Raw genomic sequence first — 15549 nt, 5'->3', positions numbered from 1 at the left:
GAATATTTTTTTAAATAAGATAGGCTCAGGCACGTGGGTTGAATTACGTTAAAAAGCCCACTTACCTCGGTTATTTTTTTAGTGCCTAGACTTACACGACTTGACTTCCTTTTTTCTTCTTTTTTTCTTCCTATTTTATACTTCATTTTAAGAAAATTGATAAAACAAATCATTGAACCTAATTGAATCAATTATCCAATAGCAAGTTTAATAAGTTAATCCACGACATCCAAAGTATTATTTGTTTTTCATTTTTTTTTGTTTGATGCTTTTTATATCCCTCATTTAAAAAAAATAATTTAACTTTTTTTTGGTCATCAATGATCTATTTTTTTAAAAAAAAATTTTATCTCAAATCTAAAAGAATATAATTTCATTATTTGTTGTTAATGAACTACTTTTGCTGTCTTGGCCGCACATGCCTATCATGATTTTATTACTTTTAAAAAACATATTGTTTAATACAAAAAACATATTATGCGCTATATTATTATTTAATTAAATAAAAATAATTTTTGAGATAAAAAAAAATATAGAACCCGGTGATGTGTATAACTTTCGTTGCAAGTTTACTTAGTTGGATTGAGTTTTTCTGTTTTTCTAATTAAATGTTATTTTTTATTAATTTTATCTTTTAATATTAAATTATTTTAAAATTAAACTTTTTAAATTTTTTATTAAAAAATTATTTCTACAAGTTTCACAAGTCAGCCCGAGTAATCACGAGCCAATGAGCCAGGTATATAGTAGGTTTGGTTTCGCAGAAATAGAGCCAAAGGCTTGCCGAAGACGGTTATGGGTTTTGTATCCAGGAGCATTCAAAATTATTTTCAATTGCAAAGGCCCTTTTCTACATAGAACGTTATTGTTTTTAATACCATCTTAGACTTGTAATCAGATCATTCAATAATCATATTGCTGCCAGAAAAGTAAAAATGGCATCCAGCAACATCTCTTAAGCAGCAGAAAAGGTGCATGGGATTATGCATTCATGCTTCAAGTAGGGAACTTGGTTGATTAATGTGCCCTGACCTTCTATAGACATGATTTCTTTTGTGGATTTCCTCTTCTTTTTCATTGATTTGCAGCTAAGCTTTCTTCTTGTATCCATTGTTTGCCGCTCGTACAAGGGAAATGGCTTGATCTGTAAAATGTTCAATCATAAAATCGTAAAATATGCCATTTTCTTTTCAGCATCGCTTGTAAATAGCTCAGTCTACTGATACCTGAGCCCCGCCCCTCATTTACTCGAGATTTCACTGTAATTGTGTGATGAACAGTGCTTTTCACGATATGGCTTTTTGAAGCAATGCCAATCTTTTTCTGTGTGATTCTGTGTAAGCTGCAAATTGACGTCTTTTTCTTTGCAACAGAGACATGTTGGAAAATATGCTTCATGCTACTTTGCAATATACTCCCAGATTCTCTTATGTACCAAAGAGAGAATTGCTTTTCATTTCCTTGTGTTCATTTCTTTCTTGATGAGGTTTCAAATAATTTGAGATTCTGTATTCAATACAGAGTTATAAAAAGAGAACAGAGATGCTACCAATCTATATAACTCACAACTTGATAGTTCACTGGAATATTATGAAAAGAAAAAGGTTGATCAGAATAAGCAGCTGCTTGATGGTTTTTCGTGATGGTTCTACGTTCAGGATTAACTCGAGAGATAGCCTATGCCTCACCGTGAAAATGACATGGAACGCAAGGTGTAAAAAGGGTGAAACTTAGAAAGAGACAACTTTCTGGCCAAAGATGCATCAGATCAGAAACCAGGATATCCAAAAATGTTATGTTCGCCCCCCTGCCCAAGCAACGAATCCAGAGCCAAGACAGAGTCGGATGTTTGCATGCCTGTGTTGTTGATTTTGGAACTCTATACTGCCAATATCTTGTAACTTTTTCTTCTATGTCACAGCAATAACAGGCAAACAGCTTCCCTTTCAAGGCTACAACAAAACCAGCCATATCATGCTGCTAATAATAATACTCCTCTTTGAACCAAATCAATCCATGCCTTTCAAAAAATATTGCAACTCTGGATTTTGAAGAAAAGCTACTAATGACTGAAATGTGATTGGTTTCTCCAGAAGCTAATTGCATGTTTGTTCTGTAAGTTGTGTTTCCTGGAAGCAATTGCTGATGGTGACCCTCGTCACTTGATTTAGAACCTGTTTATGAATTCGACACCCAAAGTATTAAAATGATGCTTTGGGTGCGTTTAAGAATACCAACCCGTATTTATAAAAATTTTTTTTTTTTAAATTAATATTTTTTTAATGTTTTTGGGTAAGTTCAGTGTGCTAATATCAAATTTTTTTTTTTAAAAATAATAATATTATTTTAATATAATTTGTAATAAAAAATAATTTAAAAAACAACCCAAATATACTTTCAAATACACTATTACTATTAATGCATTTAAAGAATTAAGGTCAATCTCCTACTCTATTTTAGCCATTTTCTCGATGTCCCTACTTGCATCTCTACTAATGTTAATGTGCTTTGATGTACTAATTACCGACAGAAATCAATGTAATTTAATTAGCAACTCCTCTTTCTATGAGAAGCTCAAGATCCTTAGTACAATTTTCCTTTGAAATTAAAGTGCAAAACTGAATAGCCCCTCTACCATTTTCGAATTGAAAATCGTAAACACTGTCAAAAGCCATTGAATTATATGACTTGATAAATTTACGACTGCTTTGTAAAACCTTCCAGGCCAAATAAATTCATCTTGTGAATTGTATAACTTGTTAAATTTAGGACTGTCTTGGAATTTGGTATCAAGATCAAGGGAGTAAGGTGAAAATTAAGGACATTATCAACAACGACTGGTCTAAAACAGGGGCAAAGTCAACTGTTTTCTTGACATCTCATTGTCTGTATTCTGTAATTAATTTTCTTCTCGCTTTCTGCTAGTTCTTTGGCAAAGATCAACAGCATGGCTCTGGCTTTGATTGGAGAATCACTTCTCTCTGCTGTTATTGAGGTTTTGGTCGAGAAGTTGGCCTATCCTGAGGTTCTGGGATTCTTCAAAACGCAAAAACCCAATGATGATCTTCTGGAAAAGTTGAAAGAAACACTGAATACTGTCAGCGGACTGCTAGACGACGCGGAGGAGAAGCAGATTACAAAGGCTGCTGTGAAGAACTGGCTTAATGATGTTAAACATGCTGTCTATGAAGCTGAGGACTTGCTGGAGGAGATTGATTATGAACATCTACGATCCAAGGACAAAGCTGCCTCTCAAATTGTCAGGACTCAGGTAAGCACTGCTTTGAATCTTCTTCCAAGGAAAATTGGATAAACTATTAGTAAAACAGAAGTTATCCTTTACATCAAATGTTACTTTTAAAGCTGTCTATTCTAAAATTTATTTCATGTTTCATGATTGAAGGTCGGGCAGTTCCTTCCATTTCTTAATCCAACTAACAAAAGGATGAAAAGGATAGAAGCAAAGTTAGGAAAGATTTTTGAGAAGCTTGAACGTTTAATCAAGCACAAGGGTGATCTTCGCCGGATAGAAGGTGCTGTTGGAGGTGGACCATTGTCAGAGAAGACAACTCCTCTAGTTAATGAATCTTATGTTTATGGTAGGGATGCTGACAGGGAAGCCATAATGGAATTGTTGAGACGGACTGAAGAAAATGACCCGAACGTAGTTGTGATTCCTATAGTGGGAATGGGAGGGATTGGAAAAACCACTCTAGCTCAGCTTGTCTACAACGACAGCAGGGTAGAAGATTTGTTTGAACTCAAGGTTTGGGTTTGGGTTTCTGAGATTTTCGATGTAACAAGGGTGATGGATGATATTCTTAAGAAGGTCAATGCAAGTGCCTGTGGCATCAAAGATCCTGATGAATCTCTGAAGGAGGAATTGGGGGGGAAAATGGTTTTGCTTGTTCTAGTTGATGTGTGGAATATCGAGTACAGTGAGTGGGACAAATTACTGCTACCTTTGCAGTATGCAGGGCAAGGAAGTAAGACTGTGGTAACAACACGGAATGAAGGTGTGGCGAAAGTGATGCAAACTGTTAACCCTTCTTACTCATTGAAAGGAATAGGCGATGAAGATTGCTGGCAGTTGTTTGCAAGGCATGCATTTAGCGGTGTAAATTCCGGTGCACTCCCACACTTGGAAGCATTTGGCAGAGAAATAGTGAGAAAGTGCAAAGGACTACCTCTGGCTGCGAAAACTCTCGGTGGTCTTTTGCACTCTGAAGGAGATGCCAAGGAATGGGAGAGGATATCGAATAGCAACATGTGGGGGTTGTCAAATGAAAACATCCCTCCGGCTCTAAGATTGAGTTATTATTATCTCCCATCACACCTAAAACTTTGTTTTGCTTACTGTGCAATATTTCCTAAGGGTTATACATTTATGAAGAAAGAATTGATCACCTTATGGATGGCAGAGGGTTTTTTAGTCCAGTCTAGAGGCGATGTGGAGATTGAAAGAATAGGTGAGAAGTACTTTGATGAACTTGTCTCAAGGTCATTTTTCCAGAAATCAAGCGATGATCCGTCAAGCTTCATCATGCATGAACTCATAATTGATTTAGCCGAATACGTATCAGGAGAATTTTGCTTGAAGTTTATGGGAGATGGAGAATCAGGCTCTAGGTTGAATGGTGGAAATCCATGCAGGCTTCCTGAAAGGACTCGTTATTTATCACTCACTTCAAGATATGATCAGGTATCCAAGATATTTGAGCACATTCATGAAGTCAAACATCTGCGCAACTTCTTGTTAGTGGCGCCTGGGTGGAAAGCTGATGGCAAGGTATTGCATGACATGTTGAGAATTCTTAAGCGCTTGCGAGTACTGTCATTTGTTGGGTCTGGTTATATACATCAGTTTCAGCTACCCAATTCCATCGGCAACTTGAAACATCTGCGATATCTAGACCTTTCGGGTAAATCAATAGAAAGGCTGCCTGAAAATATGAGCAAACTCTACAATTTGCAAACATTAATCTTGAAGCAGTGTTACTATCTCATCAAGTTGCCAACCAACATGTCCAAACTGGTAAACTTACAGCATCTCGATATCGAAGGGACAAAACTGAAGGAGATGCCACCCAAAATGGGAAAACTCACAAAGCTTCGAAAGTTGACAGATTTCTTTTTGGGAAAACAGAATGGGTCCTGCATTAAAGAGTTGGGGGAGCTCTTACATCTTCAAGAGAAGCTTTCTATTTGGAATCTCCAAAATGTTGAGGATGTTCAAGATGCTTTGGATGCCAATTTGAAGGGTAAGAAGCAGATTGAGAGGTTGAGGTTGGCATGGGATGGAGATATGGATGGCAGAGACGTACTTGAGAAATTGGAGCCTCCTGAAAATGTGAAAGAGCTTGTCATTACTGCTTATGGGGGCACAAAGTTTCCAGGTTGGGTTGGAAACTCTTCTTTCTCAAATATGGTGTCTTTGGATCTTGATGGATGCAAGAACTCCACCTCCTTACCACCACTTGGGCAGTTGCCAAATCTTGAAGAGCTCCAAATTAAAGGATTTGATGAAGTTGTGGCTGTTGGTTCTGAGTTCTATGGAATTGGCCCTTTCATGGAGAAGCCGTTTAAATCCCTTAAAAGTTTAACATTACAGGGGATGCGAAAATGGAAGGAATGGAATACAGATGCAGCCGGTGCTTTCCCTCATCTTGAAGAGCTTTGGATAGAAAAATGTCCGGAGTTAACAAATGCCTTGCCTGGCCACCTTCCTTCTCTATTGAAACTTGACATTGAAGAATGTCCACAGCTTGTGGTTTCAATTCCAAAGGCTCCCAAGATCACCAGAATCCAGGTCAATGACGGTGAGGGTTCTAATGATCGTATATATATAGAGGAATTATCTAGTTCTAGGTGGTGTCTTACCTTTAGAGAAGATTCTCAACTTAAGGGATTGGAGCAAATGAGTTACCTTTCCTCTTCTATAATCATAGATGTTGGCATCTTCGATTGCAGTTCGCTCAAGTTTTGTCAGCTAGACCTTTTACCCCCGTTATCCACCTTTACAATCCAATATTGTCAAAATCTTGAGTCACTTTGCATACAAAAGGAACAGCAGGCTCTCCGTCATTTGAAAATTGCAGAATGTCCTAATTTAGTATCTTTTCTCGAAGGAGGATTGGCTGTCCCACATTTGAGAAGGCTTGAGTTAGAGGGTTGCATAAATTTGAAGTCGCTGCCAGGAAACATGCATTCCCTCCTTCCTTCCCTCGAGGAATTGGAACTGATCTCACTTCTACAGCTTGATTTCTTTCCAGAAGGGGGTTTGCCATCTAAGTTAAACTCACTTTGCATCCAAGATTGTATAAAATTGAAGGTGTGTGGTTTGCAATCTCTCACTTCTCTTTCACACTTCCTATTTGTTGGGAAAGATGACGTGGAGTCCTTCCCTGAGGAGACGCTTCTGCCCTCTACCCTTGTAACCCTTAAAATCCAGGATCTGAGAAATCTGAAATCTTTGGATTACAAGGGGCTTAAGCACCTTACCTCTCTTAGCAAGTTGGAGATCTGGAGATGTCCTCAGCTTGAGTCCATGCCAGAAGAGGGGCTGCCCTCCTCCCTCGAGTACCTTCAACTCTGGAATCTGGCAAATCTGAAATCTCTAGAGTTCAAGGGGCTTCAGCACCTCACCTCTCTTCGCCAATTGATGATCAGTGATTGTCCTAAGCTTGAGTCCATGCCTGAAGAGGGGCTTCCCTCCTCTCTTGAATACCTTAACATCCTGAACCTGACAAATCTGAAATCTCTGGGCTACAAGGGGCTTCAGCAGCTCTCCTCTCTTCACAAATTGAATTTCTGGAGTTGTCCTAAGCTTGAATCCATGCCAGAACAGGGACTGCCCTCCTCCCTTGAATATCTTGAAATTGGAGATTGTCCTTTGCTAGAAAAAAGGTGTCGGAAGGAGATAGGCGAAGATTGGCCCAAGATTTCTCACATCCCCTTTATAAATATTAAAGCATTTAGGAGGACAAGAAATTGAGCAGGAACAGTCTTCTGTCATTCGCGCTACATATCTACTAATTTATCAGCTTTGCATATGTGGTGTTATAAATTCTTGAGATTCCTCGTGTCACTAATGGCTAGTCATGGAGCATTGTATTTTCACAAAAACAAGGTTTAATCGTCATGCACTCATGTTGTTAATGTTACCCATTCCATTTTTTTGCTATAAACAAGGTGTCTGCTTTCATTGAAAATGACACCAAGTGGTTGATGTTGTCCTTGTTCGTGCTCTGCAGAACCTGCCATTTTTTTTGGTTTTAAGCTAATCATTTGTCAAACTAAGTTCCTTGAATTCATTGTGAATACCTTTGTTAATAATATTATTAACCTGTGATTCCTTTCATGGAGATAATTAGATCATCATCAGGCTGCCAGCCATAGGTTCCTATCACAATTTCTCTTCTGTAGCAAGTTGTGAAGCCTGCTTGATTAATTGAGATATGAACTTCTACAAGACATGCTTTCTCTTTTGAGTGGCCTGCAGCTGGGCCTCTCCAGCTAGCTTATCAACAGGGGGAAAAAGCTTAATTTGTAACCTGTCTGCCATCATACGACAGTAAATTGTGTCGCTACCTGAGCACCACCAGCCTTAGCCTTTGATTTCAGTAACTGTCGTACCCTCGTGAGAGCACTACGTCGCGACGACCCTTCCTAGAGCGGGGAATTGATTTCGGGGCCTTTGTTTTGTGAAAAAGGGAGTCACCACCTAGTATTATATTCACTAAGAAACTTAACTGGTCTTTCAGAGATTCTAAGGCAAGGGACTGATTACGCAAAGGGAAGGTTTTAGCATCCCTAGTATGTCCTACTTAAGGTAAGCTGCTTGGTGTTTGGTTTGCCTTATAATTGCTATGGTGTTGATGTTCTCTAATCCCATTAGTTTCTTGGGATAAATTTGCTTTGATGAACAAACCTGGGTTCAAAGTCTAAGGGGAAAGAATCCTTGGCCAATACAGATTATACCTTTAAATATGTCTATAAAGTGCCTAAGAAAAGCGGTGCAGATATCTTGAAATGTATGTTTCATTTGAAATAAATTTAGAATTTATAAATTTAGAGACAACCAAGATAGAAATCTAAGAAGATTCAATGTGCTTAAGAGCTCATTTTTCCATTAGTATTTCAAGTATTCGCGACTCGTAAATCGCAATGAAAAAAAACAAAAAAAACCAAGTTAGAAATTTAAGGAAATTCAAGATGCTTTAAAAGCCTATTTTTACCTTAGTATTTTATATTTTCATGATGCATAAATTGTGGAATCAAAAATTTAAAATGTCCCCAATTATAATTGATGTTTCTTTCAAGGATGCTTCTCCTCTGTTATCCTAAATTTTGAACACTGCCATGCTCGTGAAAGGAAAGAAACTTGAGGGGCATACTTTCATCCTATGTATTAGAAACCAATGGCCAGCTAATCTTGTTTTTTAAAAAAGAAAAACGTGATCTAAGAGTCTAAAGAAGAACAACCCTGCCTAAAAAGAAAACTTCCCTCATGCCCTTTTTACTTTCCCCTCCCAAAAATTCCCTCACGTTATATACTTTCTTCACTAGCCAAAAGCTTTGTTTTTTTATAAAAAACTTCTCCTCCTGTGACAGTCTGTAGCTCCTGCTTGCAGCAAAAAAAATGGAGTCAAGGTAAGATAGATTAAAGTTAACCTCTTCTCTTTCATTGTTTCCTATTATTTTTACTCTTAAGCTTTCTTCTTGTTCTCTCAACTCTCTCCCTTTCCTTTCCTCTCTATTTTCCCCTTCTCTTCTATTTTCGTTGTTTCCTCCCTCTGTTTTTTCTGTCCGTTTTTCTTCTCTGTTTTTAGACCTTCTCTGTATCCCCTACTCACTTTGTTTTCTCTTCTTCTTCCCCACATAAAAAACTGCACTTCTAAACCACTACCATTCCTATGTAACATTCCCCGGCAAGGAGACACTCGAGCAGAGGGAGGAAGAGGCAATGAAGACCTTTAACTCACGGTCTATCAAAGTAATAAACCAAGAAAGGAGCATGCAGCTTTAACATGACAGTAACCCAACTAAAAATCATGGAAGTAACATTGAGTAAGCACAAACCCCTTATGTTCAAACCAAAAAAAAACTGAACATCTAGAGCGAAGCGGGAAATAGATTTTGAAAAAAGAAACAAGCAAACAGATGCCAGGTTTAAATACAGCAAGGAGAAAAAACTAGAAACTATACCTGCGAATGCTGCTGGTTTGAGTGCAGAAGATGAGGTGTAGATAGGTGAAAAAAACTTTTGCTTTTCTGCCTTCGAAAACTAAAGAAAGCCTTCCTCTTTTTGCCGTTGGGAGTTTTAGAAAACCCGTAGATTTGGTGAACTCCATTTTGACAATCTAGGATAGACGGGAGATAATTTTCATCTCATTCTCTTTGTTTTTCTATCCTAGCCCCCTCTGTTTTTTTTTTCCTCCTCCTACCCTTTCTTTTTTTTTTTCCTTTTTTTTTTTACAAAGCAGTCTGTTATATATGAAAGAACTGGAGACCACCCTCACATTCTCTCATCTCCACCGTCTGTGTTAGGGAAACAATCCCAGCCTTTAGATGATGATGGGGCTCCTCTTTACGTCTTCTTTCACAATTGGCACAGTGAGGTGTAAAATGGTTTCCCTTGGACTAGAGCTCTGAGTTGCAGCTGCACATTGTTGGAAGGTTAATCTGCTGCAATATGTTTAACAGTTATTGTTCATGTATTTATTTCCTTTTATGATTCATTAAATGTAAATCAAATCTCTTAGAATTCTGCATTATTGTAGCATTGAATAGCTTTATTATTTTTAACAGTTACTCATGTAATCATCTGTATATATTTCTCTCCAAAGGTTCAATAAAATATAACTTTGCAGATTCAATCTCTTCTTATTCGATTTACATGGTATCAGAGCCCACGTAAATTGAAATTCTAAAATCAAAATTCTGCATTCAAAATCCTTCATAAACATTCTCACGAAATTTTGCCTTCACTGTCATGGCCAATCAAGAAATCAATCTATCAAGTCCCAGCACCATCGCTGCTCCATCTGATTCGTCCAAATCAGACCTTGCATCAAACTTCTGCAAATCTGACATCTCAAACCCATATTTCACCCATCACTCGGATCATCCAGGCCTCATCCTTGTCTCCAAATCACTGAATGGAGATAATTATTCTGGGTGGAAAAGGGCTATGACTCTCGCCCTAAACTCCAAGAACAAACTCGGTTTTATCAATCGCTCAATTGAAATTCCTTCAGAACAGACTGATCCTGAAGGCTATGCTACCTGGTCACGATGTAATGATATGGTCCATTCCTGGATCATCAATACATTGAACCCGAAATTGCAGATAGTGTAATCTATTATCCCACCGCACATGAAGTCTGGGAAGATTTACAGGAACGTTTTTCACAGAGCAATGCGCCTCGCATATTTGAATTCAGAGGGACATTGCATATCTTCGACAGGAGCAGCTCTCCATCTCCTCATATTACACGAAATTAAAAGGTTTGTGGGATGAATTGGCTTCATACACAGACACAACACATGGAACGCAGGCAGACCAACAAAGATTAATGCAGTTCTTAATGGTTTAAATGACACTTACTCTGCAATTCGAGGCCAAATCTTGCTGATGAATCCTCTGCCATCCATTCGCCAAGCTTATTCTTCGTATGTCAAGAAGAAAAGCAACGATTTCTCAGCGTTGCACAAACGGAGATGGGTGGGAGTACTGCCATGGCAGTACGTTATAATAATCAAGGAAAAAGAAATTTTATCTCAGAAACAGATCGCCCACAACACTCCGTGAATCGCCTCTCTCAGCCTCGTGATACTCGACCACAAGGAGAACGCCGTTTTGACCAGGATCGGCGCCGTTTTGGGTCAGGAAGGGGACGACCCCAGTGCACCCATTGTGGAGAAATGGGCATTGGGTGCAAAAGTGTTTCCAGTTAAATGGGTATCCACCGAGACACCCTAAAGCGAGGATGAATGGGTACCCGATTGGAAATCAAAGCACGATTGGAAATCAGCACTCAATTGGAAATCAACACAATGGTTTTCCCTTAGCTAACCAGGTATCTGAAATGTCCCACAAAGATGAGGTAAGGCCCACGGTTTCGTTGTCAGAAACTCAACTCAAGCAACTTTTGTCACTCCTAAATAATCATGAGGACAGTTCTAGCTCAAAAGCCAATGCAGTAACAAAGCCAGGTTTGTCTGAACTTGATAACCATAACTGGATTATTGATAGTGGGGCTACCGACCATATCACATCTTCATCTGAATTATTGAATGAAAATAAGGACTGCTCACTACCACCTGTACTGTTACCTAGTGGAGACAAAGCAGATATTATTGCAAAAGGGTCTTTACCCTTAAATTCAGTCTATTATCTGCATGATGTTTTATCTGTGCCTACATTCAAAGTCGACTTGATGTCAGTAAGTCGTTTGACAAGGAGTTTGAACTGTTCAGTGACTTTTCTCCCTTATTGGTGTATTTTGCAGGATCTGGCTACGAGGAGGACGATTGGTTTGGGTAAACAGCGAAACGGCCTATACTATTTGGTGGGCACTAGCGACAAAAAAGAACCTTACCAAACCTTCCTCAACCACAAATCATCCTGCATGCTACCTTACCCTCTCCTCTACCGACCTGTGGCATAATCGTCTAGGACATGTCTCACCTTCCCGTTTAAGTTTTTCTCGCTAAATTTTTTTTGAATTTTTCCGTTGAGTCAAAAAATGCTTGCCACATATGTCCTTTGGCTAAGCAAAGTCGTCTATCTTTTGGTACTAGTACTATTTCATCTACCAAGCCTTTTGATATTATACATTGTGACATTTGGGGTCGTTATCGACATTCATCTATTTCTGGCGCTAATTATTTCTCACCATTGTTGATGATTATACACGTTTTACGTGGATATTTTTAATGCGTCACAAAACTGAAGCACAATCAATTTTACAACATTTCTTCAGTTATATTTTCACTCAATTTGAATCTCGCATTAAAATTTTTCGAAGTGACAATGGTGGAGAATTTATCTCACTTCGATCTTTTTTCAAGATAAAGGTGTCATTTTTCAAACTTCTTGTGTTTACACTCCTCAACAAAATGGGGTAGTGGAACGCAAACACCGACACATCTTACAAGTTGCCCGTGCTTTAAAATTCCATGCTCAACTCCCTTCACAATTTTGGGGAGAATGTGCCCTCACGGCTGTCCATATAATTAATCGGCTACCTTCACCGGTTATCTCTTTCAAAACACCTTTTGAACTTCTCTATTCCAAACCACCCTCATACTCTCATCTTCGCGTTTTTGGTTGTCTCACTTATGCCACTAATGTTCACACTTCTCATAAATTTGACCAACGCGCCATTCCTTCTATTTTCATTGGATATCCAATCGGTCAAAAGGCATACAAGTTATTTGATTTATCAACAAAAAAGGTCTTTACTAGCCGGGATGTAAAAATTTCATGAAAATATTTTTCCATATGCCACGGTCAACCCTTCCCATGTGCCCCATTATTCTGCCCAAAACTCATCAACCCACAATCTGGACCCCTCCCGCTTCCAGCCCCGCCCCATGATCCCTTTGAGCCTCAATTTCGGCCCAGCCCAGAAACCCTCACCTCAGCTCAAACTCCCGATCCATTACATCATCACCTTCAGCCCAGCCCCTCTCCACTTATCCAAACCGAGTCCACGCCCTCTCCAGCCAACGACCTGTCATCCACACAAACTCCCCAAATCCAATTCCACAATCTTCGTCTCCACCGCTTGAACCAATACCCCTCCGATCCCTCATCTCGCCTGAACCTGACCCAACCCACACCTCTCCAGTACCTACAACTTCACCTCCAGCAGCCCCACGTCGCTCCAGCCGCCAAATTGTTCCTCCAATTAAACTCGCCGATTACTTCTGCTCCGCTGCTTACTCCGATCAATCGACCTCCCACGTTCCAGCTCCGATCAAAGGTACACGATACCCACTGTCCAATTTCGTTTCATACCACAGATATAATCCTGCTTATCACTCTTTTGTGGCTAAAATTGAAACTGTCACGGAACCAAAATCATACTCTGAGGCCGCTGTTCATCCCGAATGGCAACAAGCCATGCAAACCGAACTACAAGCCCTCCAAGCCAATGGCACTTGGTCACTCACCCCTCTCCCAGTTGGTAAGACCCCGATTGGTTGTCGTTGGGTTTTCAAGGTCAAGCATAACTCAGACGGGTCAATTGAACGGTTCAAGGCACGGCTTGTGGCGAAGGGTTTCACACAATTTAGCTGGCATTGATTATCAGGATACTTTCTCCCCAACGGCCAAGATCATCTCAGTTCGGTGTCTATTAGCTCTGGCTGCTGCCCGTGGATGGAATCTTCATCAACTTGACGTCAATAATGCATTTCTCCACGGTGATCTTCACGAAGAAATTTACATGTCTCCACCGCCTGGGCTTCGAAGACAGGGGGAGGAACACTTATTCTGCCGTCTACACAAATCATTGTATGGGTTGAAGCAGGCATCACGGCAATGGTTTGCCAAATTCTCCGAGGCCATACAATCAGCTGGTTATGAACAGTCAAAAGCCGATTATTCTCTCTTCATCAGAAGCAAGGCAAGTCATTTACTGTTCTTTTGATATATGTAGACGATATCTTAATTACTGGTAATGATCCCGTGAGCATAGCTGATATCAAGAAATTCCTGCATAGAAAATTTCATCTTAAAGATCTTGGTAAACTGAGATATTTCCTTGGTATTGAGATTTCCACATCCAAAGCTGGTACTTTTATCTCTCAACGAAAATACGCATTGGAAATTATTAAGGATGCAGGTTTGCTGGGAGCAGCTCCCATCAATACTCCTATGGAACGCAACCTAAAATTGTCTGATAAAAGTGAGTTACTCAAAAATCCAGAGCGATATAGGCGATTGGTTGGGAGGTTGATATACCTCACGGTTTCAAGGCCAGATATTACATATTCTGTTCACATATTAAGCAGGTTCATGCACCAACCCCGAAAGGATCATTGGGAATCAGCTTTACGGGTGGTGAGATATCTGAAATCTGCTCCTGGTCAAGGCCTCTTCTTCTCCGCAACCAGTGATCTCAGACTGCGAGCTTACTCTGATTCTGATGGGCAGGATGCCCACTTACGAGAAGATCGACCACAGGATACTGCGTATTCCTAGGTCCCTCACTGATTTCATGGCGATCAAAACGACAAAAGACAGTGTCTCTATCTTCGGCTGAAGCAGAATATCGTGCTATGACAGGAGCTTGTTGCGAATTAACGTGGCTTCGTTGCTTACTTAAAGATTTGGGGTGTGTTGCATCAACAATCAGCATTATTGTATTGTGATAATAAGGCCGCGATACACATTGCAGCGAATCCTATTTTTCATGAACGGACGAGACATATAGAAATGGACTGTCATTTTATAAGGGATAAGATTCAAGATGGTTCTGTAGAAACAAGATTTGTGAGTTCTGAAAATCAGCTAGCCGACATTTTGACTAAGCCATTGGGAAAGGAATTCTTCATTCCTATGGTCCGCAAGTTGGGATTGCAAGACATCCACTCTCCAACTTGAGGGGGAGTGTTGGAAGGTTAATCTGCTGCAATATGTTTAACAGTTATTGTTCATGTATTTATTTCCTTTTATGATTCATTAAATGTAAATCAAATCTCTTAGAATTCTGCATTATTGTAGCATTGAATAGCTTTATTATTTTTAACAGTTACTCATGTAATCATCTGTATATATTTCTCTCCAAAGGTTCAATAAAATATAACTTTGCAGATTCAATCTCTTCTTATTCGATTTACACACATTTGGCGTGAAAAAGAGGGTTGTCTTGTACATGCCAGGTTGCAGAGGGTGCAAGGACGAGAGGTTTCAAAAAATTAGCAGGGAATGGTTGCAGAGGGGCGGTACTGTTCTGAAAAATGCAAATAAACAGTGCCATAATGGGGCTGTTTCAAAACGATGTTGCTTCTTTTCTCAGTTGAAGAAAGAAAAAAAACAATGCGAAGTAATGTATGACGGCATCGTTTGTATTACTGGAAAAAAATAAGGCAAAGATAAACACAGCAGCAGCCATGTAATTCATGGTGGCAGATTTTTCTGTCATTTGCTGATCCTATCTTGTTTTTCTATTTCTTTAAAACCCAGCCAAGTTTCTTCCAATTTATATTGGCAATTAACTCCCTTATTTCAGTCTTTTTTTTTTTTTTAATTCAATCCTGCAAACTTGGGGGGCAAAATCCTTCTTGTGGCAGGATTTTGCGGCAGAATTTGTGCAGCAGAATTTTCGCTTCTTCATTAGATATTCAAATGTGAATATCTTGAGCTTCTGATATTTAAAAACCCAAATTCACTTACACATGTAGGACTACAACTTTCATGAAGGATTCGAGGTGAGATAAATTCGTTTTATAAAACAGAATCGGGTCGTAATCTGGTTGGTAAAAATGGTCTCCTGATCTGATTCAAAAACTGACAAATACCGAGCATCCTGATAT

At 39.3% G+C, this 15549-nt stretch overlaps 1 protein-coding gene and 1 pseudogene across 1 annotated transcript; both read left to right on the top strand.

The window, feature by feature from the left end:
• Nucleotides 1-2872: 2872 nt before the first annotated feature.
• LOC118059567 (putative disease resistance RPP13-like protein 1) lies at nt 2873-7360 on the top strand. Its single transcript, XM_035072453.2, has 2 exons — nt 2873-3271; nt 3404-7360. Exons 1-2 carry the CDS (start codon nt 2948-2950, stop codon nt 6992-6994), a joined length of 3915 nt encoding a protein of 1304 aa, XP_034928344.1. The 5' UTR covers nt 2873-2947; the 3' UTR covers nt 6995-7360.
• Nucleotides 7361-9994: 2634 nt separating this feature from the next.
• On the top strand, nt 9995-14700 carry LOC140955805 (uncharacterized; annotated as a pseudogene).
• Nucleotides 14701-15549: the final 849 nt, after the last annotated feature.

This window comes from Populus alba, chromosome 7, assembly GCF_005239225.2.
Source record: "Populus alba chromosome 7, ASM523922v2, whole genome shotgun sequence".
NCBI lineage: Eukaryota > Viridiplantae > Streptophyta > Magnoliopsida > Malpighiales > Salicaceae > Populus > Populus alba.
The sequence above is the reverse complement of the archived record's forward strand: the minus strand, read 5'-3'. Positions and strand labels throughout refer to the sequence as shown.

What these genes read in the sequence shown, in the direction of transcription:
- LOC118059567 (XM_035072453.2), top strand. Translation starts at nt 2,948, where the DNA reads ATGGCTCTGGCTTTGATTGGAGAATCACTTCTCTCTGCTGTTATTGAG. An exon ending in CTCAAATTGTCAGGACTCAG is followed by an intron (nt 3,272 to 3,403) that starts GTAAGCACTGCT and finishes TCATGATTGAAG; the next exon opens with GTCGGGCAGTTCCTTCCATT.